Source organism: Phytophthora parasitica (assembly GCF_000247585.1).
Source record: "Phytophthora parasitica INRA-310 unplaced genomic scaffold supercont2.32, whole genome shotgun sequence".
In the NCBI taxonomy this organism is placed as follows: domain Eukaryota; phylum Oomycota; class Peronosporomycetes; order Peronosporales; family Peronosporaceae; genus Phytophthora; species Phytophthora nicotianae.
The window spans coordinates 71,335-94,602 of NW_008649018.1; the positions used below are offsets into that span (position 1 = coordinate 71,335).

At 47.8% G+C, this 23,268-nt stretch overlaps 13 protein-coding genes across 13 annotated transcripts in view; 8 read left to right on the plus strand and 5 right to left on the minus strand.

The window, feature by feature from the left end:
- The window catches only part of PPTG_23172 (hypothetical protein), a gene marked incomplete at its 5' end in the record, with an annotated part of 1,778 nt that extends 1,424 nt beyond the window's left edge, over positions 1-354 (plus strand). Inside the window, one exon of the mRNA XM_008908865.1 lies at positions 17-354. Coding sequence (XP_008907113.1) covers positions 17-288 — 272 coding nt within the window. The 3' untranslated portion in view covers positions 289-354. The remainder of the gene's footprint in view (positions 1-16) is intronic.
- PPTG_13290 (hypothetical protein) lies at positions 313-2,349 on the minus strand (the record flags this gene model as incomplete). Its single annotated transcript, XM_008908866.1, has 1 exon — positions 313-2,349. The coding sequence occupies one exon, from the start codon at positions 2,347-2,349 to the stop codon at positions 385-387; it is 1,965 nt and encodes a 654-aa protein (XP_008907114.1). The 3' UTR covers positions 313-384.
- A 249-nt stretch (positions 2,350-2,598) lies between these two features.
- On the plus strand, positions 2,599-3,025 carry PPTG_23173 (hypothetical protein; the record flags this gene model as incomplete). The annotated part of the gene is made up of 2 exons (XM_008908867.1): positions 2,599-2,676; positions 2,786-3,025. The coding sequence occupies 2 exons, from the start codon at positions 2,599-2,601 to the stop codon at positions 3,023-3,025; spliced, it is 318 nt and encodes a 105-aa protein (XP_008907115.1).
- Positions 3,026-4,037: 1,012 nt separating this feature from the next.
- Positions 4,038-5,551, plus strand: PPTG_13291 (hypothetical protein; the record flags this gene model as incomplete). The annotated part of the gene is made up of 1 exon (XM_008908868.1): positions 4,038-5,551. The coding sequence occupies one exon, from the start codon at positions 4,038-4,040 to the stop codon at positions 5,499-5,501; it is 1,464 nt and encodes a 487-aa protein (XP_008907116.1). The 3' UTR covers positions 5,502-5,551.
- Positions 5,552-5,864: 313 nt separating this feature from the next.
- PPTG_13292 (hypothetical protein) lies at positions 5,865-6,113 on the plus strand (the record flags this gene model as incomplete). The annotated part of the gene is made up of 1 exon (XM_008908869.1): positions 5,865-6,113. The coding sequence occupies one exon, from the start codon at positions 5,865-5,867 to the stop codon at positions 6,111-6,113; it is 249 nt and encodes an 82-aa protein (XP_008907117.1).
- Positions 6,114-10,392: 4,279 nt separating this feature from the next.
- On the plus strand, positions 10,393-10,887 carry PPTG_13293 (hypothetical protein; the record flags this gene model as incomplete). Its single annotated transcript, XM_008908870.1, has 1 exon — positions 10,393-10,887. One exon carries the CDS (start codon positions 10,393-10,395, stop codon positions 10,885-10,887), a length of 495 nt encoding a protein of 164 aa, XP_008907118.1.
- A 93-nt stretch (positions 10,888-10,980) lies between these two features.
- Positions 10,981-11,268, plus strand: PPTG_13294 (hypothetical protein; the record flags this gene model as incomplete). Its single annotated transcript, XM_008908871.1, has 1 exon — positions 10,981-11,268. The coding sequence occupies one exon, from the start codon at positions 10,981-10,983 to the stop codon at positions 11,266-11,268; it is 288 nt and encodes a 95-aa protein (XP_008907119.1).
- A 55-nt stretch (positions 11,269-11,323) lies between these two features.
- On the minus strand, positions 11,324-12,467 carry PPTG_13295 (hypothetical protein; the record flags this gene model as incomplete). The annotated part of the gene is made up of 2 exons (XM_008908872.1): positions 11,324-11,787; positions 11,843-12,467. 2 exons carry the CDS (start codon positions 12,465-12,467, stop codon positions 11,324-11,326), a joined length of 1,089 nt encoding a protein of 362 aa, XP_008907120.1.
- Positions 12,468-13,106: 639 nt separating this feature from the next.
- PPTG_13296 (hypothetical protein) lies at positions 13,107-15,089 on the plus strand. Its single transcript, XM_008908873.1, has 4 exons — positions 13,107-13,348; positions 13,419-13,552; positions 13,612-13,702; positions 13,765-15,089. Exons 1-4 carry the CDS (start codon positions 13,200-13,202, stop codon positions 14,306-14,308), a joined length of 918 nt encoding a protein of 305 aa, XP_008907121.1. The 5' UTR covers positions 13,107-13,199; the 3' UTR covers positions 14,309-15,089.
- PPTG_13297 (hypothetical protein) lies at positions 14,575-15,842 on the minus strand (the record flags this gene model as incomplete). The annotated part of the gene is made up of 3 exons (XM_008908874.1): positions 14,575-14,868; positions 14,941-15,228; positions 15,294-15,842. The coding sequence occupies 3 exons, from the start codon at positions 15,840-15,842 to the stop codon at positions 14,575-14,577; spliced, it is 1,131 nt and encodes a 376-aa protein (XP_008907122.1).
- A 191-nt stretch (positions 15,843-16,033) lies between these two features.
- Positions 16,034-17,711, minus strand: PPTG_13298 (hypothetical protein; the record flags this gene model as incomplete). The annotated part of the gene is made up of 4 exons (XM_008908875.1): positions 16,989-17,711; positions 16,738-16,917; positions 16,377-16,667; positions 16,034-16,306 (listed from the first exon to the last, which is right to left on the minus strand). Exons 1-4 carry the CDS (start codon positions 17,379-17,381, stop codon positions 16,034-16,036), a joined length of 1,137 nt encoding a protein of 378 aa, XP_008907123.1. The 5' UTR covers positions 17,382-17,711.
- Positions 17,712-17,958: 247 nt separating this feature from the next.
- PPTG_13299 (hypothetical protein) lies at positions 17,959-19,334 on the minus strand (the record flags this gene model as incomplete). The annotated part of the gene is made up of 4 exons (XM_008908876.1): positions 17,959-18,301; positions 18,384-18,674; positions 18,743-18,922; positions 18,981-19,334. The coding sequence occupies 4 exons, from the start codon at positions 19,332-19,334 to the stop codon at positions 18,029-18,031; spliced, it is 1,098 nt and encodes a 365-aa protein (XP_008907124.1). The 3' UTR covers positions 17,959-18,028.
- A 366-nt stretch (positions 19,335-19,700) lies between these two features.
- PPTG_13300 (hypothetical protein) lies at positions 19,701-23,254 on the plus strand (the record flags this gene model as incomplete). The annotated part of the gene is made up of 4 exons (XM_008908877.1): positions 19,701-21,120; positions 21,181-21,740; positions 21,807-23,183; positions 23,243-23,254. The coding sequence occupies exons 1-4, from the start codon at positions 19,755-19,757 to the stop codon at positions 23,252-23,254; spliced, it is 3,315 nt and encodes a 1,104-aa protein (XP_008907125.1). The 5' UTR covers positions 19,701-19,754.
- Positions 23,255-23,268: the final 14 nt, after the last annotated feature.

Consider the following 23,268-nt stretch of genomic DNA (forward strand, 5'->3'; position numbering starts at 1 on the left):
TCTGTCTGGGGTCCAGATGCTGAAGAGTTTAAACCTGAACGGTGGATCGACCCAGCTACGGGGAAAATAGTGGCTGTGTCGGCGTTCAAATTTTCTGCGTTCTACGGTGGACCCCATGCGTGTTTGGGGATGAAGTTTGCTATGTCCGAGATCAAAATCACTCTTGCCGCCCTACTAAGTCGCTACAATTTCAAGACATCGAAAGACCCCTTTGACTATACCTACCGAATGGCTTTGTCGCTGAGAATTGATGGGGGACTCGACGTCGCTGTAACTCGCCTGGAGTGAATTGATATCAGATAAACATTTTATCGTTCGAAGAAGCTATTTTTTAAACTTGAATTGAATGAAACATTCAATTGCTAAGGTCTCAATATGAGCCATTTATGGGCACTCGCACTCGCAGTTCTCCGAGAACTCCTTCCCGTTCGGGTCTTCTGGCACGTTTAGCGTCGGGTTGCGGTCAAAAAAACCATCCGGCCGGAAGCTGAAGCCGGTGTAGTCCACTGGCATGATCGGCCAGTCCTCGACACGAGGAAAGTGCGTCAGACCGAAGGTGTGCCACACGACAATGTCTTCGCCATCAACCGGTCGATTGGCCTTGGCGTACGCTGGTAGACCAGAGTACCCAGGGTGCTGGTTGGGCGTGTAGCCAGCAGCCCACATCTCATCACGGGCGTACTGGGTTACCCACAAGTGCTTCTTGGCGTACTGTGCACGCTTGGAGATTGAACTCTCGTCTGCAGCCAATAGCAATGGAGCACCTTCCGGGTACAGGATGTAACCCGTAGGTTTTCCAAGGCGATTGAGCTTCTCACTGGAGGCTATCAACCAAGTACGTCCAAGCTTGTTATCAGCTTCACGTTGAGCGTCACTCTCACGCTCTAGACGCGTAGCCAAACGCTTGAAAGCATTGCCCACGGGGTTTGCAGGACTGATCGGTAGACGCTGCACCTCGAGCTCATCAACATGGCACTTGTTGCCATCGATCGCCACATCCAGACGAGCTGAAAACAGGTGCTGGTGACACGGGGCTCCAAGACGTGGGGCCATCTCAGTCGCGAACTCGTAATCGCCTTCAGGACGTCCAGAAGAGAAGACAATACCAGTAGCCTTGCATTCGAGCTCGATTTTGCCATCCAGGTAGAAGCACCAGTAGAAGCCGTAATCGTAGTTACCGACCGTCACGAAGAACGAGATGACTAAACGACGTTGACGACGGACTGTTCCTTGGTTTGTGTAAATGTCCGTGTGCTTCCAGAGCGTACCAAAGTCTTCTTCGTGGATGCAGATGGCGTTCTTGAGCAGCACAGGCTCGCCAAAGTCGTTAACAACCGTCGCGTCAAGGTACTGGATCTTACCAAGACAGTCGCATCCGAGCACGAGGCAGTTGGCTAGACGACCAAATTGGTATTCACCGGCGTCAAAGTAGTTCTGCCACTCATGGGTAGGCTGGGGTTCACCGTAGGGCACCACCATCTCGGAAATCGCAGCCCGGTTGAGAATTGGACGCTTAGATCCGCGGTCGTTAAAGGAGATATCGTGTAGTGTGAGACCTTCACGTCCGTTGAAGCCGATACGAACTTCCCAGTTCAGCCAATTGAGCACGTTGTTCTCGACCGTGAAGCTCGCACCTTCAGGTTGCGTGATACGCAGGGGCTTCATGTCCGTACGCACTGGTCCGGACAACTTAGGGTCGAGATAGTCACCCGATTCGGTCGGGATATGGTCGTAGCCCGTGTCAATCAAGCGGACCACACGCTCACTAGTGAGATCGACGTGGGCGACGATACCATCCACAGGGTGGGCGAACATTGAGTGCGTATTTTCCGTGGACAAGAAGCTCAACACACGGATCATACGGCGGTTGACCTCGTCCTCGTAGCCGAACACACCCGCTGATAGCGGGAGGTGCTGAACTGTACTGAGGTCGGTGATGCCGCGCTTGGCCAGAGCAGCCACGTAGCGTGGGTCGGCCATGGTGATGGTCCCAGCAGCGACGTAGTCTTCGTCTAAGATGGGACCCCAGCCATCGATTGCAGGAGTAAGTTGGCGGTTGTGAATGACCATGTGAGCGGGAATGTCCACGACCACCTCACGCGCCACGTTGCTCGCTTTATCCAGCACGAGCACGCCGATCTCACGAGGAATATCGTCACCAGTCTTCCAGGCGCCCAGCGTCTTGTGGTCTGGTTCACGCAGCATCACGTACGAGTAGCGGAAGTTGGGACCTTCGTATCCGGCCTCACCGACAATCTGCTTCATGCTCTGCACCTCCTTGGCAGTGAGAGGATCAAGCGGATGGACGACGGTATCCTTGAGGTCGGGTGTCTTTGCGTGCGAACACATCTGGAATTGTTGGAAGGAGTGCGCGGTAAACGGAGAATTTGAAAGTGACTTCCAGACCGATGGAAAAGGACACCTATAGTCGCACCTTGAAGCGCAGCGGACCAACAAGTACTAGTACTTCAAAGTACATCTAAGTGGAGATTTGATGAAGGCTCATCCCGTGAGGCTCGCAGGTAGCCGAACTGTTGGCATCCCAATTAGCATCAACGTAGATTACCAGTTCTAGAGCAGAGTACCATCATCCGTAGCATGCACCGAATGTCCAAACCGGTCGCGCATTGGAGACTCAAGTTGAGTGCGGCACAATGCGACTGGTACGGCACCAAGGTGAGACCGTCAAGGTGACGCGGCGCAGGCAGGTTCCGGTGGGCAAAGTTATAGGCCTCACCGGCAGTGACTCGTTCGTCGTCACTGATGAGGAGATCAAGTTCCATAGGATTACCAGGCACCGGAAGCGTACCACAATCATGCGGAGGACACGGCGAAGGACACTTTCAGCAGTCGGTTTGCATCCATAGGCTCGACTAGCACTGACGAGGGCAACGGCGGTGCTGCAGAACCGGGAACGATTGAGCAGAGCCGCTGCGATGCTGGTCACGTTGAAGTTGCTCTTTTCGGACTTCAATGCACGGACAGGATGCTGGAAACTCCAGTGGACTCACCAACGAGTCGTTAGCAACTAATTGCTACAAGGTTTCCGTACGGCAGACGTCGAAGCTAGCCTTCTTCAATACACTACCAGGACTTGTTGCGTACCATCAACTTTCCGCCAGGTTATCACAAATGTCGTTTATGCAAATGTCGTTTATGTATTTACGCGGCAGCATAGCAACGTGCGCGTAAACGGAAGCTTTATTGGTTGGTTCTTTGCGATCGCATTGCTAAACGCTTTTGCTGACAAGGCCCGACGTCGTGGTCTCTATTTGGTGACATTTGAGATACAAAATTAGAATTTTTGTCGGATATCGTGCCAGTAGCTCTGAATGAGATTGTTTCTCAAGGAAAATGACTCCATAAAAAAACAGGGACAGCTCTCTAAAACCAACCAAGCATTCTGTGTTTAATTTGTTTGTATTGTGTAATATTAATCAAACATCAGTATGAGATCAAAAGCAGCAGTTCGCGAATGGGTCAAGCGCCTGCCGAGTCAAATTGTGCTCAATGTTTGTGGATCGGCTTGAGCTGCAAGATGATTTGAGGTATTCACGCACGTCATAGCCAACCTTCATGACAAACTGCTCCAATTAGAGACACAGAAGACGAACTAGTGAATTGAGCTTAGTCATGGATGAATTTCATCGCAGCCCTTGTCGTACCAATCGTCGTGTGGGCAATTCCAATCAAAAAGTGCTGCTGACACCGAAGCCCATCAACATATCTGTTGTCTTTTGGCACTCTCAAGTCGGTGACGCAGTTTGAGTCGCCAATCGGATATCGTCTGCTCTGGGCTCCCTGCCAAAACAGCCCATATAATACTTTGTGACGCACTGCGACGCTCACTACCTCACACTCGAAGTCGCTACCACGAAATCTCAACCGGCAACCAGAACGTGTTCATGTTGTTAAACGACCCCGTACTCGTTAAGTCTTGCCCCGCCACAGCCCTGCAATATTATCTTATCATCGCGCTCGTTCTTGCGCCTCTCACTTTCCAACTTGTCACCGATCGCTTCGACGTCTTCTTCACAATGTCATCGGTCCCTGTAAGTCCAACCGTCGACGGTCTCCTCACTACAGAAAACGAGAACCACCGGTATGCGAAGACGCCTCACTTGTGGGCCCTCGGTGTCGGCACCGTCATCGGTGGCGAATTTTACGGTTGGCAATCTTCACTGATCGCCGGCTTCGACGGTCTCCTCATCATTTTGGTTTTCGTGACGATCCTCTACACGCTGTTGACATTCTCGATCGCTGAAATGTCAGCCTCAATCCCTTCGGGGGGAGGACCCTACGTATTCTCACTACATGGTATCGGCCCCAAAGCTGCCTATTTCGCTGGATTAGCTGAAATAGTTAAGGTCACTGCCACAGTTGCAACCACATTTTACAGCATCTTCCTGTACTTGGACGCTCTTTTCGGCCTGGACACCAACTACGGGCCGCTGTGGTGGATCGGCTTAAACGTTCTTTTCATCTCACTCAACATAATGGGTGTTGAAGCCACCTTCCGTGCGCAGGTGTTTGCAACCTTGCTATCGACAGCAATGCTAGTTATCTTTTACGTTGGCGCGTTCACTAAACTTGACTACAAAACTTGGGTTGTGGATCAAAATTGGGAGTGGACAAATTGGAGTGCCTCGATTCAGGGTATTTCGTTCGCACTATGGTTCTACTTCGGCATAGAAGAACTGCCGCTTGCTGTTGATGAGACCATCCAGCCCGAGAAGAATATCCCGCGTGGTATCATGTGGTCCATGGCCACGCTAATAATTCTAGCTGTCCTGACCCTTGTCTGCAGCTCACTAATCTACCCAGGTGCCGCCATCGTTTTCGAGTCAACAGCTCCGTTGGTAGAGGGATACAAAAGCGTCTTCGGCGGCAATGGAACCACTTCTGGGTTTATATGGCTCACAGTGATCGGTATCATTTCCAGCACTCATTCGTTCGTATATTGTATGAGCCGTTTGCTCTACGCGATCGCGTGCGATGGATATCTACCACAGTTTCTCACGAAGGTGCACCCGACGCGTGGTTCAGCCTACGCTGCTCTTATCACTGGTGGTGTTGCGAACCAGGTCCTCGCTATTAGTCTCTTCTACATCGTCGGAATTATGGACTTGGGCGGAGTGCTCATTAACCTCGCGTTGTTTGGTGCACTCATTTCGTACTCGTTCCAGTTGGTGTCGTTCATCATGCTTCGAATCAACCAACCAGATCGGCCTCGACCCTATCGCAGCCCATTCGGCATTGCAGGAGCTGTGGTTTGTCTCGTACTCTGTGCGGTGTGCTTCGCTGCCATCATCTACAGCGGCACTTCGAGTAACAATTTCCTCATTGCTGTTATCACTGCGGTGATCTTGTTCGCGGTCGGCACGGGCTATTATTTCAAGTCGGTGTTACCGCGTCTGAAGAGCGAAAAGTTTACTCAACTCTCGCCCAGGCCGTCCAAGAGCCTGCGTCAAAACCTCATCAGCATCCAGAGTAATGTGTAATTTGACTACAGTACGTTGCTAGCCGAATGTTTCGTCGTTAAATTAATAGCACTCATTCGCAATACTACTTGCTGTAGTCGTCCAGAAATTAGAGTATGCAGCACCAGCACCAGCACCAGCAAGAGGTATCATCTTCAAAATTTTAGAAGAAAAATCATAGACTTCTAAAAAAGAAATGCACTCCTCTCCCGCGTCATAAATCTGTTATATATAGCAAGAATTTTTATGCGTTTCTTCTGTTGGTACTTATACGAGTGATTGCGGTAGTATCTATTATGGTACATGTACACACCAAGTCAATTTAGCTTCAAGAAGACAAAGGTCACCTCGGGTCGCAGTGACACCGCCTTGGCAGGAGGAGAAATGGAGCTTGACGAGGAGGCGAAAGAGGATTTCGAGAAGCATGGTTTAGGTGGGGAGGATCTTGACGCTCAGATCGAAGCTGTGAAGAGCAATATTATTGGCAGTAAGACGGCCACGATGTACTTGCGTGGCATGAGCCGCTATATAGCGTGGCTGTACACCTATAAACGCAATGTCTTGAGTGGAGAGCTGCTAATGCACTGCGGGATGATGACTTCGAACACGATGAAACAGGCTACTTGTCACTAAAAGTTAACGGAGTACTTCGCTTTATCCGTGAAAACGCAAAGGTCCCATTAATTCAGTACGAACAGCATCGACCTACTAATTTTGAGGGGTTCTTACTGTCATTAAAGAGTCGAAATGGAGGAAAATCTGGTATATCGGTGTACAACTCGTTCCGATCAGCGCTGTTTCATTTGTTTCGTGGGTACGGGCGCTCAATGGATGTGGACTTTACAGCAGATGTGACGTTGTTTTTTTAAGGGTTTAAAGAGGGAGACAGCTAAACGGAACCATGATGCTGGTGAAAAACTGACTGAAAGAAAAGATCCTCTACCTTTTTCTATGCTTCGTTCGTCGAGTGTGTCAATGATGGAGCACGAAAGTGGCGTTTTTGCGCATTTCGTTTTGGTTATTACCTGGAATCTAATGTGCAGGGCTGGTAACACAGCATCCATTCACGCTGGATATTTGAGTTGGGAAGGAGATGCTTTAGCCGTTCGGTTTGGACACATGAAAAATGACCAGGATGGAACACGTCCTCGAGACGCCCGACACATACACGCCAATCCGTTTAATCCGGAGATATGTTTTAATCTCTCGCTAGGTATTTACGCCGCCGTTTGCGGCTTAGATGACTCGTCAACGTGCTGCCAGAACTTCCTATTAGCAACGTTACTGCAAAGAATCGACAGCGCCGCAAACAACAGCTCAAATGGTCCAGTGTACTGCAAGAAATTCTGAAAATCGCCGTAGAGTTAATAATTAGCCAGTATTTTCTTCAACTTATTAGTTTCAGTGTGTACAAACCTGGTATGCGCTTACAAGGATATTATATTCGTTAGATCTTGCCTTTCACGACGCTGTTGTTCATTAATGCTTTTGGTGAGGTTAACAAAGTCTGTTGAGTAGTTTCTGCGCCAGACGCAGACAAATTCGTAACAACTGTTGATTGCCCCCTAATATAAAGCGGTTTGTAAAGAAGCATTTTTGGCTACATGAACTTGTATGCGTCAGAAGCCGAAGAAAACGCAGAAGTTTTGACACAAATCAATAGAATGACGCATACAAGTTTAGGAGAATTATGTGTAAATTCCAACTTCACAAAAAAAAAACTGCGAAGTATTTCTTAGAATTAAGCTTTGGAGTTTCTTTAATAAAAAAACAAATACCATCATAGACAAAATCATTTGGTGCATCTTTAAAGCATGTGTTGCAGTTGTTTTACAACGAATTATGTATTAATAAGCGCGTGCTGGGTACAAAACCAACCGTCAAATTAACATAGGATCGCGCAAATTCAAACTATGCAAATACTAGAAACTAGATAACCGGGGCGTCAGTTTCGATCGATCGATCTGACTCAGAGATCTGAAAAAATAAATTGGCCGGCATTTTTAGCTCCATCTGTAAATCTCGGCATGGATTGCAGGTCTTCACACAGTATGATTTTGCAATATCACATATACTCGCAATATCGCATTTCAAGCAATATAAAATTTCAAATTAAAGCCATGCACCATCCATGTTGGTGCGCTGCGCGAATTCAAGACGACAGCTTACTTTCCCTCTCCGTCACGATGACAAGCTAAATCCGATACTGCGCTCGTCATCTCCGCAACGATGGTATCTCGCCCTGATGGTCAGTTACATGCTTTAGCCTATGTTGTATTCAGATGCGGATCTTCATACCACCCATCCCTATGTTTGGCAATCATCCGTCCAGTCATTATCTTTTTTATATCGGTTTCTGCACTACCAAACTGTTGAAAAATGGTGAAGCGACTTAAAATGACGCATATCACTACTTACTTCTCGAAGCGACCACGTGACGACGTTGTCGGTGGTGAAGGCGAACTGACAGCACCTGCATACCAGGCATTGGACCAGCGTGAAAGTGCTGGAGTAATATGGTGCATAAAATGTGTCTCGATTAACGTAATCGGCTGTACTATTAGTGACGTTTTAAAACATGATCCAGCCGACCCCCCCCCCCTCGGAATCTTTTCTGCACAAAGCAACTATTTCTAATACCTGAGCTTTTGAGACAAGTGGTACGTGCCTACGTATACCAAGATCCCTTTCAACCCCGACAAAAAGGCTACGAGGCAAGGGTTGTTTGGGAAAGAATCAAGGTCTTTTCAGTTTAGCTGGTTTGAACGTTATCCTTACCCTGAATATTCACCCAAGACAAATGCAGCATACTACCTCTGCTGTTATTTGTGCAGAGAAACAATGATGGCCGCAAGAGAATTATCTGTTTTGCTCAACCTTCCGTCGGCTATTACAACTGAAAAAAAATTGTCAAATACAGGTTTCTCGGAGCACATTTGAGATAGATGCTCAAAGCACAAAAATACAGAACTGCCATTCGATAACTGGTTGCAGACAAAACAGGACATGAGGCTGGCTTTACAACAACAAACATCTGCTGAATGTTAGTTTAATACGACACGGATGACGACGATATTAGATATTTGTCTGTTGCTGGCACGTCAAAATTTGTCATTTCGAGCTCACGATGAGAGGGTAATTTCACAAATATTTTATTTTGTGTTTCCACCTTCTATTTCTAGTATTAATTTTTACTTTACAGGAAAACTCGACGAACAAGGACAACTTTCTTGAAATTGTGAAATTATCGGCAGCAAATGTTCCCAAATGTGGCCAACAAATTGGCAGAAGCAGGATACAGCACTAGTATACAGCTCCTACTGTACAGCAACAACTTATTGAATGCGCTGCTAACTCAGTCCGCCAGCACATTTTAAAAAATGAGGTTGGGTTCTTTTCTGTGCTGCAGGGTTCGTGCTTTACTCCGAATTTAATGGCTATGGTTCTGGGTGATGTCTCGATCAACGGTTTTAGGTTGAAAACAAGAGGAGGCATTTGAAATTAATTAATCGGATGTGGAATTTTAATTTTTTTTCTTGTCGAAGTTTCAATTGCTATATTGGAGAAAGCAAATACGCTTTCGGTTTATCTCCAGAAGAAGGACATGGATATAGTATCAGCCGCTCGTCTCGTTGACCAAACTCTCAAGGAATTATACAAATGCGTGATATTTCCTTTTTTGATGACGACTCAAGTTTTCATTCGACTTGGGATAGAGCTGTCCGGTTCTGTGAAATGATAACGGGAGATAAGGAGGAATCTCTTACCCCTGACAAAAATGGCATATGGTCAAGACGAGGCTTACGTAGTAGAGGTAAGTGTAAGACGAGAATTCCCGGTGCTGACACATCCCGGGCAACTTCAACTGTTACTCATGAAGATCACTATGTGTATTTGTCAATTTTAAATGACATTGTACATGTGTTGGAATCGCGATTTGGCGGTGCCATGATTCAGCTAATGGAAGTGTGTAGAAGTATTTCTCCCCGTAATGGTTGTAAGTGCTGGGACTCTGATGATAAAAAGCGAATAGCACTTGAATTTTATCCTGAAGAACATGAAAATGTTATCGACAACTTATGCAATGAGGCAAAGCCATTCGGTCAGCTAACTAAAACAGATACATGAAGACACTCGAAGGTCTCAGCGTGACGATGGTCAGTCATGACATGGACTCAATTTTTTCTACCTTGTATCGACTGGTGTGTTCTTTTAGTTTCGAGACAGGAACAGAACGATCATTTTCCGCTATGAAGCGAGTTAACACACGCTTGATAATGCCTTTAGGTCATGAGTGGCTGTGAAACTTGCTTTTACTAACTCTAAAGAGAGATTTTACCAAGAATACTGACAAAGACGCCGTTATAGATGCCTTTAGGCCCACGGCAGATCGTCGTATGGCTTTTTAAGCTAGTAATTTAGACTTTATTTTGCCTCCCCCCATAAAATTGGCCCAACATCCACCCTTGGTTGTATTTTCTTGTGTTGTCCCGAGCTATCCGCCTCTACTACTGACGATATTTTTATTTAGCAAAGGATCACAATATGTATTGCGCTTCGTTCTGAAATACAGTATTGCAATATCGCCTGCTGCCACAGTATGGACTGCCGTTTTCTCTACCCCAACAATACGGTGTTGAAGTGCTCAAAAAAGTAGTGCAATGGAGGCCTTCAGAAAATGACTCAAAACGCAAACGTTCAGCTCGCTAAAGCAGTAGCAAATTCAAGGGTTAAGTAACGCAATATCAATCGCAATTTGCCATACCGGATTTTGCGTCTCTGCAAATTGCGACGAGGTAAACACAGTTAGCGCCCGGGGCACAGTACCGCAAAACCAACCAAACAGGACTGGATAGCATGAGCCGCTGCCAGACTCTACATAAAGGCAAACAACACAAATTCATCCGCTACAATGGCGCGAGGAAAAGGCTGGACCACGCCTGAAACCCTCTACATGCTTGGGCTGGTGGAGAAGATCCTGCCGTTTGGCTCGAACCAGTGGAATGCAGTAGAGCTACCGTACAACACTAAACTACCCGATGGCTTCCCTGTACGCGATGCGGAGTCCATCAAACGCAAGTTCTACGCACTCAAGAATACGCGCAAGCCGTCGGGAGATTCGGCGTGCCCGGCCGACGTTGCTCAAGCCAAACGCTTATATCGTCGGATCGAAGGGAATTGTGGCGTAATAGTGTTGGACGATACTGCCCCGTCTGTCGAGGCTTCGGCTAGAAGTTCCGCCCCATCAAACAGTACTTCGCAGTATGAGGCAACATCTAATGCTGAAGAAGCACAAGCGCTGCAAGTGCAGAGCCAGCCTGCGTCTGGCCGATTGCATCCACTGTCAGTGGCGAAGTTAACAAGGTACAGTATCACAGTGCATAAATATTGCGAAGTATCACACTAAAATCAAAAGTAAATATGATATATTGACAGAGATTGCTTGACGTGCCTGTTGCCGGGATATTTCGCACCTGAATGACAGCGGAAGAGCTGGAGCATGCAAGGAAAGGAACTGCAAACTGGATCTAAGGATCTACTGTCAGAATCGGCTAAGAAACAACGCAGTATTGATCGCCTGCTTGAAAACCTAAAGTCAGACGACAGCGCGGATTGGTGCACCGCTATTATTGCCATGGAGGAGCGTGCCGCCGCTCGAGAGATGGATTATCGCCGAGAGCTTGACGCACAGCGTCGTGCGGATGAAGAACGCCGAGACCAACAAGAAGCACGTCGTGAAGAGCGATTTCTGGTGCTGATTGCAGAAATTATTAAAAAGCAAGACTAGAACAAGACATTGAGAAGAACGGCGATGTATGCATTTACTTATGCATAAAAACAGATCAAATCTGACTAATTCCCGTTTGTCGAACTCTAAAGTTGTAAAGACGGTAAATGTTTTGAATTCGCCTACCTCGCTTGACAGGATCAAAGGGCAATGGCAATTGCAGTTGCCGATAGCACCGAGGTTCACTTCCCAGGCCCCATTCGGCAGCCTGCCGGAGTGATGTGATTGCGTTGCTCATAGCAAGCATTCCTAGGCGGCACCTTTCGGGTGCACACTCCAGATCGCCATCCTTCAGTGGAGTTACGATACGTCCTCGAGTCCCCTTGCTTACAGGGAACGCTGTGTCAGCAGCCACACCGGTACCTGGAACTGTAATGCGAACATCGGCTAGCTTCTCCTGTAAGGCGAAGCTCATCTTGCCGTCATTCCATGAACCTGGACAGTTGAGCTTCGCCAAAATTAGAGTGCCGTCGCAACCGTAGCATAATGTCCCCGTTATGAGTACTGAATGCAGCCAACCTATAAAAACAAAGTCATTAAAAACAAAAGCAAAATGTTAACATCGCCTCCATACACTTAACATTGTAGTGTGCATTTTGTAAGTCAACATCCGATGACTCTTGAACTCGATAGTTTTTCCCATCGACAAACCCCCATACGCCAGAAACCAAAGGCTCATGGGCTTGTACAGCTTTTGACCATTCCAGTTGTGTATTATTTGTGGGATAGCGAATAGATGCGTCAGGAAGTGCATTTAGAGCTAGCTCAAGCGCCACTTCAGCCGTAGCTAGAATATTTGATAGCGTAGCAGGTGGAACTCCAAATATCTCGCACAAAGTCTTCATTTCCACAGCACTTTTGTAGAAATGTAGTACACAACCGAGCACAGCATGAAGAAAGCGTAGCTTGGGAGGACGGCCTTGTCTTCTAGGACGCCACTTCAACTTGTAGAACTTGGAGAACTCTGCAAGGAGCACCTTAAATGAAGCGGGGGGAAGTGAAACAGCCGCCACAAAGCTACCAGGATGGCCTTCATTGTAGAGCCGCTGCCACGCCGAGTTCGTAGGGTCACACAGACTCGCCACAGTAAGATAGATCCTCTCCTTGATAGTGCAGCTAAGGAGGTGCAGTAGCAGAATCTTCCGGTAGCGACGCTTGTAGGCAGCCTTCCTCACACTAAGTAACGTGCTCCCTTTCATCGGAAGCTTCACCACCAAGGTTTTGCCAGTAGCACTATTTTACGAGCTTTTATTTTTTAGATTTGTAACACAAATATCAGCGCAAATGTAGGGTAGGTGATCATATTTCTGATAGCAAATTGCTACAGAATCGTCATTTGCGTCATTTTCTGTAGGCCTCCATATTTTTTCAGATCTCTGGATCTGACAAGTAAAATGCATACTTAGTCTTCGACTGAAACACCATAACGCCGACGACAGGAAGCATAATACGTTGTTAGCTTGGTATTTTTGTTTTGTCTTTTCTCTATGGATGTATTTTAAATCTTATCAAAATATTATACTGATACGATTTTGTGGTTCCACTTCGTCCATATCCAAGCACCACAAATAGTTAAATAGCTGTTTGGCTGCCAAAAAACGATTTGCTCCTTCTCTTTTTTTTAAGATACGAGTGTGAGGCAAGTTGTTTAGCAATATTGATACAAGCGTTGGAAACGTCTCCCGAAGTTGCTCTTCTTTGCTAAGTGTGGACTCCAGTGATGTCCATCTTGTGCAGCACTCACGTGTTCCAAGTGGCCAGGCGAACATTTTTAGACCTTTTCTAAATCTGAAACAGGAAAAATTAGACAGTGCAGAAACGAGCCGGTTCAATTCCCGCATCCATTCCACCCTGATACGCACAGCTGGCGCGCGCCATTCGCCAACACGCATCGGACACCTCAAGCGTTCTGTGTCGATTAACCGCAGCCCATGGCGGACGCTCTGCAAAGTATGCACGTGCTACTTGGCTCCATGTGCTTCTTCGCGCTGGTTTTCCAATTCGCCAACCGCCTGTCGGATCGCTACGTCAAAGTATACCGGGACTTCTCTATCCCGGAGCAGGGTGACTGGTGCTCGCGGTACGACGTCTTTGTGTGCTTCTTATGCTATCTCGATGTAATATCCTAACTTGGGGCTATCCTTTCACAGAGTGAACTCGACGATTCATGCACTAGTGATCGCCACGGGCATGACCTACAGCTTCATGCAGCAGCAGTGGGATGCCGACCTATTACCGACTAAGGAGGCACCTATGGAGCTGGCCACCATACTCTTCTCCTTCTGTACGTAGCATTTAACAGTATCCACGGTGCTCTCTCTTGCTGACGGGGTTCTATTACAGCTTGCGGTTATTTCCTGTTCGATCTGTTCGTGCTCGTACTGTGGCAAGTTCCGCTCTGGAGAGTCTTTGTCATCCATCACATCGTGGCCGCGTATGTCATCTGACGTCGTTTTTATAGTATTTATCGATATTAATTATGATATTTGATTGCAGGCTGCCTTATATGATCTACACTACGCATGCTGGCTGCGGTATGGACCTGTACTTGTTGCAGCTCTTCCTCATGGTCGAGTTCGCCGTTATCCCCCTCAACATCACCACCTTCATGGAGCAGTTGGGCTACGGCAAGAGTAAGACCCACGAGTTCTTTTTCTACATGACGTACGTGTTTTGGTTCGTGGCGCGTGTCCTGCTGCCCATCTACAACGTCTACGTGCTCTGGACCAAGATCATCCCGGACGCCGGAGCCGCACCCCTGTGCACTGTGCCGGCAGCTTTCTGCGGCCACATCATCGCCGCGTTTTGCATCGGCGTATTCATCTTTGTATGGACGCCTGACGTCTTGGCTAAGTGGCGAGTGCCTGTGCTGCAGATGGAAGAGTACCCGGACTACAAGCTGACGATGCGCCAGTCGATGACGCCCCGCTCGAATCCGATCTTCACTCCGACCGCCGGGAATGACAAGTGGGGAACGAATTACGGCTCTGTGTCGGGCAATACTCGAGAACCCCAATGGACTTCTAAGTCGATCGTGTGAGCAGCGATAAGCCCATGCTGCACGCTTCGAACGTGCGTAGTGGACGTCCTCCTCAATGATGAAGCTTCAGTGCTAGATATGTGTAATTTAGTGGATGGAGGCAGCTCTTTAGTGCCCCTCGTGTGGTGTTACCAGCTGAACCTGGCAAGCTCGTGTCCGGCTGCAATTATCGCGGCCGCGCATCAAACTTCCCACTGTTTTTCTGAAAACGAATCCACATCGAGTCACTACCCAACCCGTACCAACACTATCTATGCTTCTGGTAGTCATTCAACCGTCTTTGGCTTCGCCTTGGCTCTCGATTTCTTCGGCAGGATGATTAATGAAGCACTGGTGATAATGATGGCTGCTCCAATGACGCTGTACGTGCTAACGTGTTCCCCGAGTAATGCGATGTCCCAGAACAGCACAAACACGACGTCGAGATAGCGCATGACGGATGCAATGCCTGCACTGGACTGCTGGAAGCCCATTGTCAAGAACACCTGGCCGACAAATGCAAAGAAGCCGCTACCGAACAGCGCGACCACCAGACTTGAGTCTGTGGGCAAGGAGAAACCCTGGCAATATAGCACAAGCACCAAGGTTATTTACTACTTAATGCTCAACAAACGATACTGCTTATGACCTACCACATCGAAATACCACAGCGTAGCGAGTGCGTAGAGCAGCCCAAAGAGCAGGAAGTAGTAGTTAATAATCGCATAGTTTAGCTTCTTCAGCTGGCGCATCGTAATATACGAGGAAGCTTGCATTATAGAGCCACCGAGTGCACAAATAATCGCAAGCGGCGGTATTTCCTTGGTCTCATCCGTTCCAAACAAGAACGCTGGTCTTGTGACGAACGTGACACCGACGTAGGACGCCAAGCAACTGATAAAGTCCAGACGCTCAATCGCTTCGCCCAATACTAACGCGCCCTATATGCACCACCAATATTAGAGAAAGTATTATCTCATCACGCAGTTCTTCACTGAGCGCTCACCAGTATAAAGGTCACAATTGGACTCGTGAAGATCAACACCACGGCGTCCGTTAGCACCATCTGCGCCATTGCGTAGAACTGAATGCTAATGCCAAAAGTACCGAAGAAACAGCGCCAGAAGAGCATATTTCGATGCTTCGGAGCTACCATCAGCTTGACGTTCCTGCGGTAGACGAGCACCAAGTTGAGCAGCCACGCCACAACGGACCGCCACAGCACCGTTTCGTGTGATGTCACGTGGCGACTCGCGTACTTGACACACACGCGCATGAGACTTAAGTTGAAGGCGGCAACGGCGATGTAGCCCAAAGCAAGCGTTCGCGGTGAGTGCCACGTCCTGACTCCTCCGTATTGGGTGGATTCAGCAGGTTTGACAAGCGATGGACTCGTCTCATTGGCGCTTTGAGCCTTGTTGGCGACGCCCTCGTCGTCACCCGCCACTAGTACGCCGATGAAGGGCCCCAGGGTGGCTGCAGGATTGGTCGGCGTACTCATGATGGAAATGTCACGCTTGGCTGAGCAATGAGATGCTTGTAATACATGCAGCATGACACCGTGTCCTAGACACGCGCACGATGAAAGCTGAACTTTTTGACCTGTAAAAGTGGATGAAGCAGATTGAGTTGGTCAGTATCATGATCTTGGTTGATGAGTACTGTTGTTATGAATATCCTTTCAGTTCGTATTCAATTCATTTGGATTATGTAGGAGAGGTAGCTTCTTGTGTTGAAGAGGGCAGCTCACTTCTTGGTGGAAGCTTGGCGCATCACGATGACGGAGGCGCCGCTTATAATGATGGCGGCTCCGACCACGCTGTAGAGATTAACAGTTTCGCCGAGCACCAGTGCGTCCAAACACATGACGAACACCACATCAAAGTAGCGCATGACGGACGCGATCCCAGCCTTGACGGTCTGAAATCCTTTGGTGAGGAACCACTGCCCCACTATAGAGAAGAAGGCGCATCCAAAGATGGAGAATAGGAATCCTGGCTCTGTCGGTAGCTCGAGTTTCTGCATAGCAAAAAATAAGGATTTAGTCCCATAGATGCTCAATACAACTACTTGACAGTGTAAAGCGTACCACCCCGAGTGCCCAAGCGACTAAAATCGAGTAGAAGGACCCAAATATGAGGAAGTAATGAATCACGAGCAGATTGTCGAGGTCCTTCATCTTTCGCATCGCGATGTATACAATGGCTTGTGATAGGGACGAACCCATGGCGCAAATAATGGCGAGCAGCGGCGCGCTGCCGCCTGACACTTGCGAAGGGAACAAGATCACCGGCCTCGTGACAAACAGAACCCCGATAAAAGACGTGAGTCCACCAACGAAGTCCACGTAGTCGATTGTTTCTCCAAGAACTACAGCCGCCTGGGGATACATACACGATAATAGGTTGTTAGGATACGAACGAAACTTCATCTGCTTTTGCATATCACACCAAGAAGAAGGTGAAGATTGGTGACGTGAATATGATGACGATGGCGTCAGTTAGTGGCATGTTCGACATGGCGTAGAACGACAGTGTAGTGCCCACCGTCCCGACCAAGCAGCGACAAAAGAGAATGAAGCGGTCCTTCCGCTCTACAAACAAGTTGGTCTTCTTGTACTGAATCCACACCTGCAGTGACAAACATGGTTAAATACTTGCTGCAACGTCTGCGGAAGCAGAAACAACAATGACGAACGTACCCAGTTCAGGGCAAGACCGATCACCATGCGCCAAAGCACGATGATGTGGGAGTTGGCGTAGTGACTGGCTTGCTTCACGCAGACCGAGACGATACTGAAGGTGAACGCCGCAATGATGATATGCCCCAGTCCTCCTATCTTTCCAAAGCACCAGGAACCGCCAGTTCTCGACGGAAGGACGATGGTTGCACTCTCACTCTCATCACTCTTCGAGATTTCATCGCTGGAGCTGTCAAGTTTCAGCAATGGAAAATCATCTCGACTGGTCTCGTCACCCTTCTTCGTTTCAGGAGAATTTGTGACTTTCTTAACAGGATTTGCATCGAGCTCCTTAAGTTGGGGAGGTAATGGGGTCACCGCTGCCCGTCCGCGTGAGCTGCTGTGAGAAAACATGCGTACTGTCGAGTAGTCCTCACTTGTTAGTTGATTGTCGAAGGCACCTTCGACTAGGTATATGTGCAGTGGCGGATAATTCGGAAGTGATCCCTGGCTGGTATTGCGGAGGGATTAGCGCTACCAACCTTAGCAGACACAGCGAAAGTTTCGGTGATGAAGAATTTCGAAATCCATTTCGATAAGATTTAGCGTAGGAGTCGTCTTCATATCCATTAGTTGTCCATCCAACCCACAAACGGCTTAAACACCGAATCCTCACAACCAGCCCAAGATCGTGCGTGTACTACTGCATTGCATTAGGAGTGATGGAAAAACGCTCACTTCAACCGTCCCAACGATCTTATCGGCACGACGGAGAATTAGCACAACGAAATCCACAAAAACAACACAACGCCGAAAATGTGACAAGCGCAGCAACATGAATGAGCGCGTATTTCTGCTGTTGAATCATCAAACACACAACATGTAAATGAAATCAGATCTGCTCTTATTTAGAACGTGCATGAGATCGCTGTCCTGCTTAACCTGATGCTTTGGGGGGAAAAAAATTAAAAATGTGTAATTCGAATTACTATCCTTTTTCAACTAGATGGTATTTCGAAGTAGTTTATTCAATCTTGGTTCTATTCCCCGAGGCGGGATGTCTACTGCTTCTCACGAGCACGACGCAGAACAATCATCGAAACGCCAACCATGATGATTCCAGCTCCGAGGAGGCTCAGAACGTTTACATTCTCGCCCAAAATCAGCACATCCATGGCAACGACGAAGACCACGTCGAAGTATCGCATGACCGATGCGATTCCTGCTTGTTCGAGCTGGAAACCCTTAGTCATGAAAACCTGTCCGATGAAGGAAAAGAAGCCACTGCCGAAGAGTGCGAATAGAAAAGCTGGCTCGAGAGGAACCGTCATTTTCTACAGCGTTTCAACAATCATGATTATTATCAATCATCACAGCAAGAGCAATGCAGACAGTAGCAAGACCAGGATAACTTACCACTCCCAGGATCAAGAGTGTCATGATCGACGTGATTGTTCCGAACACGAAAAAGTAGTGGATAGCGACGAGCGTGTCCACTTTGCTTAGTCGCCGGAGTAGAATGTAGACTACAGCCGATGTCACTGAACCGCCAATAGCACAATATACAGCAAGTGGTGGCACCTCCTTCGTGACATTATTGGCTGGAAACAGGAATGCAGGTCTCGTCACGAACATGACTCCAAGGAAAGACGTGATTCCTGCTAGAAGATCGATCTGGTTGATCTTCTCTCCAAGAAAAGCGGCACCCTACCAATGCATGGGGATACCCAGTTAGTACCGTCTGAAAGTACGACACATTTAAGATATGCATTTACCAAAAAGAAAGTGAAGATCGGGCTGGTCAAAATGATCACAGTTGCGTCCGTCAGCACCATCTTCGACATTGCGTAGAACTGAATGTTGACACCTATTGTTCCCACAATACAGCGGAACAGCAGAAGACCACGATATTTGGGTTCCACAACAAGCTTCCGTTTCTTATAGCGAGCCCAGACCTGCATTTTTAACATAGTGTGAGTATTTTTTTTCCATATTCACAAGCAGATGACTCACGTAATTGAGCACAAGCGCGATGGTCATGCGCCAAAAGACCGTTTCGTGTGACGTTGCTCGATGGCTCGCGTATTTGATGCAGATCGAGGCGATACTGAAGTTTAACCCAGCAAAGACGATGAAGCCGAGGCCTTTTGCTCGCTTCATACTCAGCAAACCCACGCTCTTGACTGGAGCCAAGGAATCGTCGATATCGCTCGTGGAGACTGGGTTGTCTGAACTTGTTGCTTTCAACAGGGGTTGATTGTCATTGTCGAGGTCATTGGCAAGTTTTGCTTTCGGCTCAGGATTGTTACGAGGGGCATCGGGTGGAAGTGGTTGCACTGCGGTAGATCGATTACCGGTCAGAGCCATCTTCTGAGTTTGGTAGTCGTGGCGAAATTGATTCTGAAGTGGTCGATGCGCGAAGGAAGTGCAACAACTGTCGATGAATAGCGACTATTTTCAGTTAGGCAGCAGTTCTTCCTATCGGCAAGTTGAGATGACCACAACGTCTAATGCATCTCAGACCTATTCGTGGCATGTTAATCAGTTGCTCGGTTTCTTTTTTGCAGTAACTCCTGCTAATAGTACGAATTCCAGCTACTAAATAGTAACGTTTGTTGTTCTTATGCAGCGTCATTTTGGATATGCAAACTAATATTTGAAATCCGTTTCTGAATGATCAGGGGTCCGGTCAAAGTGGCCCTTCAAGATGGATCTTAAAAATCATTTTTGTCTTGTCAAGCGTAGCGCGGGGGATCAGTTGAGATTCCGCACAACTCAGGTAGGATTATGAGCTGGAAGAAGGTCGATTTCAAGGGCAGCGACAGTGCTGATCGGCTGCAACGCATCCAGGCTTTATGCTCCTCATCAGATCCCAAGCTTGACGGAATTCTGATCATCGGAGGAGTTGATAGCTTCCACTCGCAGGTATCTCAGGCAGCTCTGAAATATCTTTTTCTTGGCAACTCGGGTCAAGAACTGCTTGGTGAGCAGGTGATCCTGCAGGAACACGAACGTCTAGAAGACGTGGTTCTACTCATCTGTCCACAGCGAGTATTCATCCACTACTCGTCCGAGAGCGACGCAGCAATAAAAATCCTCCCCATCATCTCCAAGTGGCGGCATGTGACCGAGTATGTTGTTCAAGACGGGATGGAACCAGACGAACTGGAGGAACGCAAAATTAGTGCCTTTAAGAACATGATGACGGGTATCAAATCTGTGGGTGTACCTTTTGGAACCGACCAAAACGGTAGCAATCTACAAGACACGATGTTACCTGAAAAGTGGCCTCTGGTTCAATCGTACGGACTCGAGGGTGGCGAATCCAATGGTAAAGGATTCTTCACTATGAACCACCGAGTGGTCAACGTTTCTCAAGAACTGATACAGATTATGGCACAACTCGACGCGTTTAGTGCTAAGCGTGTTGTGCTGGAGAGTCAACCGTTCTTAGCGCACCACTTTGATGAGTTTCTGATGAAACTAGACCATGAATCGTCTGGTGTGCGTAGCTCCAAGTCGGAGAGTGATTTGGGCGAAAATCTATTGAGCTTTTACGAGTTTGGAACGATGCAGTTTAGTGCTCGTGGACTGAAAACTGCACCGAACAGAGGTAGTCGAGTGTTGTTTGGAGTAAGGTCGAGCTCGTTAACAGAGAAGCCATCTTCCAAGGCATTTATCGCGAATTCGGGGGTGAAGGAAGGTATTCCTGCGACGCACATGGTCGTACAGGCTGAAGATCCCTTCACAGGCGTACGATTCGCTCGCACTTATTTCTTGTCCTCGGGAAAAGTTTGCGATAAAGTTGTCGATGAGGACGCGTTGGTATCTTCTCCTACTCAGTCAAACTCTGTTTTCAAGACTGCGGTGGATACAAAGACGATGATCGAAATGTATGCGCTGCTTCTTCGTGGCTTTAAAACGGGAGCTGCTGAATTAGTTCGTGAGTGTATGGACGGCAAGCTAGCGTCACTTGATCGGTGTATTGAATACGCTCGCGCCGAAGCCATCCACACAATAGTCCAAACAGATAAGGTCGAGTCTCAGATGCTAGGATCGAATAAGTTTCCAACCAAATTCATTGATGCCCAGCTAAAAGTGACGGCTGAAATCATGGATGCCCGAGGGCAGCCCGTTGACTCCCTCACCGAAGGTATGTATCTCTAAGTATTTGTTATTAAAGGTACCTCACTTACCTTGTGTCGCTGTACAGACTGGTGTCTTTTGTACTGTTCCATGACGCTGGCGAATATCCCCAGTGATGCTAATCCAGCACTTCCGCTAGGTTCACTTGTAGTTGGAGATACCTTTTTGTTCCATGGCCGAGACGATCGTGGTATATCAGAGCGTGATACAAAGCGAGTTCTTCACGTCACTAAGCCTTTTGCGAACTTCCGCTCGTGGATTCAAAGTGGCGAGGAAGCTGATGCTGTCGACTTGTTAATGCGAACGCTTCAGTCTGAATTTATACTGCAGAGTCGTTCCGTGCGTCTGGGTAAGAGTATCGATTCCGATATCGAGGTAAACGACGAACTGGGGTCATCAATATCATCCAAAGCCACCCTCCTGTTCAACAGCGATTTCTTACCAATCGTTCATGGCAATTGGAGGGTTTTCACGGGTGGCTTTGTGTTCTCATGCCCGTATTTCAATCCGATCATTGTTTCGATCGAGCGAAGTGTCAAAAGTTTGGCCATCTTACCGTCATCTTACGAAGAACTTATGCTAGTGAAGATGGAACTCAAACCAGATGAGCACAGTCACTCGACACCGGTAAGCGAAAAAATATCTTGACTATTGTGTTGGTGTTATATGTGCTAAAACCGTTTTTGTACGCAGTTGTCGAACGCCATTCCGTTTGCTTTGGATTACCAAGCTCTTTACATTCCACTGCAGTCTGGTTCACGTTTCCAGGATGAGGTTTTTCGAGCTCTCGAGTCGTGGAAAGTCGCCGCTGCTGCGCTGAATGTTTCAATTTATCGCACTAGTGATTTAAGTGAAAAGCTTGAAGGCGACACACCACGGGACCGTGACAGCGCGAACTTCGAAGTACCGAATCACGTGAAATCAACGTGCGAGCAGCTAGTACTGAAACAAGCTTTTGTGGGTCAAGACGCTCGCACGGTTGATACGTTCTTCCCGCAAGATTTTATTCCAAAAGACCCCAACGCGGTCACCACGCTACCAAAACCGAACACAGAGGACCTCAGTAGATTGATCGTCCCAGTTACAATCATGCTGGGAATTCCAGGAAGCGGCGCGCAGGCGTTGGCTCTGTCGATTTGCAAGATTTCGTCCGCTAGTTTCGACTGGGTCACAGTAAATGTTGATCTTCGGAACTTGGAACCGGCCAGGCAACAGAAAATGGAGGCGTCCGGATATTTCGAAATCTCGGATAAACTAACTCGAGCACTGGGTCAGATCAAATCTACCGCCAAAAACTTGCGACTACCTTCTCGAATTATGCTGAGTATTGTTGGATATGTAGATCCGGTCACGGTGGTCTGTGCAGTTCGACGTGCAGCTATGGATTCCTCCCTTTCGAGTAAGATTGGTGCTGCTATCAACTGTGTGAATGCCACAAACGTTTACTTACCTGACCCACTATCCACTCAAGCACCATACCCCAAAGTTTTCGACCAAATGACGGCTGGATTTGTGACCCACACAGTACTCACTAACAGTTCCGATGTGTCGTCAGCGGTTCTTCAGCGTCTACGCTTCCACATGAACCACGTGAATCCATTCGCCGACGTAATGGTTCTTTCCCATGACGTATTTGAGATGCCTCTCACTCCTTTACTTGCCGTGGATCGATTTGAAAGTGCCTATTACAAGCAGTACCGTAACGCCCACTTTCGAGACTGGGACTGTACTACGAGCAATAGTGCTGCTCCAATGTACACTCGATACGTGGCTGAATTGGAGCCTGCTCTTGCTCCTGTGAGCTACAGATTTGAGATCGTCCCTGGGATGGATCGATCGAAGTTTTCGTATTTGATTGCCAAGAGTTTGACACCGTTTGCAGTTATGGCAAAGACGATGGATCGGGTGTATCCGATGGAGAATAAAAGCACGAAAGGGATTCGTATTGCGCAGACTATCGCTGCCGAAAAAGTGCGTCGGGATGGCCAGACGTCTGCTGCTACTCCATACGCAGAAGGTGTTTTCTCAAACGGACAGTCGAGATCGTGCTGGTGTGTTGAAGGCCAAGTTGTATTCAAGGATGAGCTTAGTTGTGTGTACGAATACCGATCGTCTGGCACCTTTGCGAGGCTTTGGGTTGACGCGGATCACCTTA

Excerpts from the sequence above, each read along its gene's own strand:
- PPTG_13296 (XM_008908873.1), top strand. The coding sequence starts at position 13,200 with ATGGCGGACGCTCTGCAAAGTATGCACGTGCTACTTGGCTCCATGTGC. Across the intron at positions 13,349-13,418 it reads CAGGGTGACTGGTGCTCGCG|AGTGAACTCGACGATTCATG; the intron begins GTACGACGTCTT and ends ATCCTTTCACAG. Across the intron at positions 13,553-13,611 it reads CACCATACTCTTCTCCTTCT|CTTGCGGTTATTTCCTGTTC; the intron begins GTACGTAGCATT and ends GTTCTATTACAG.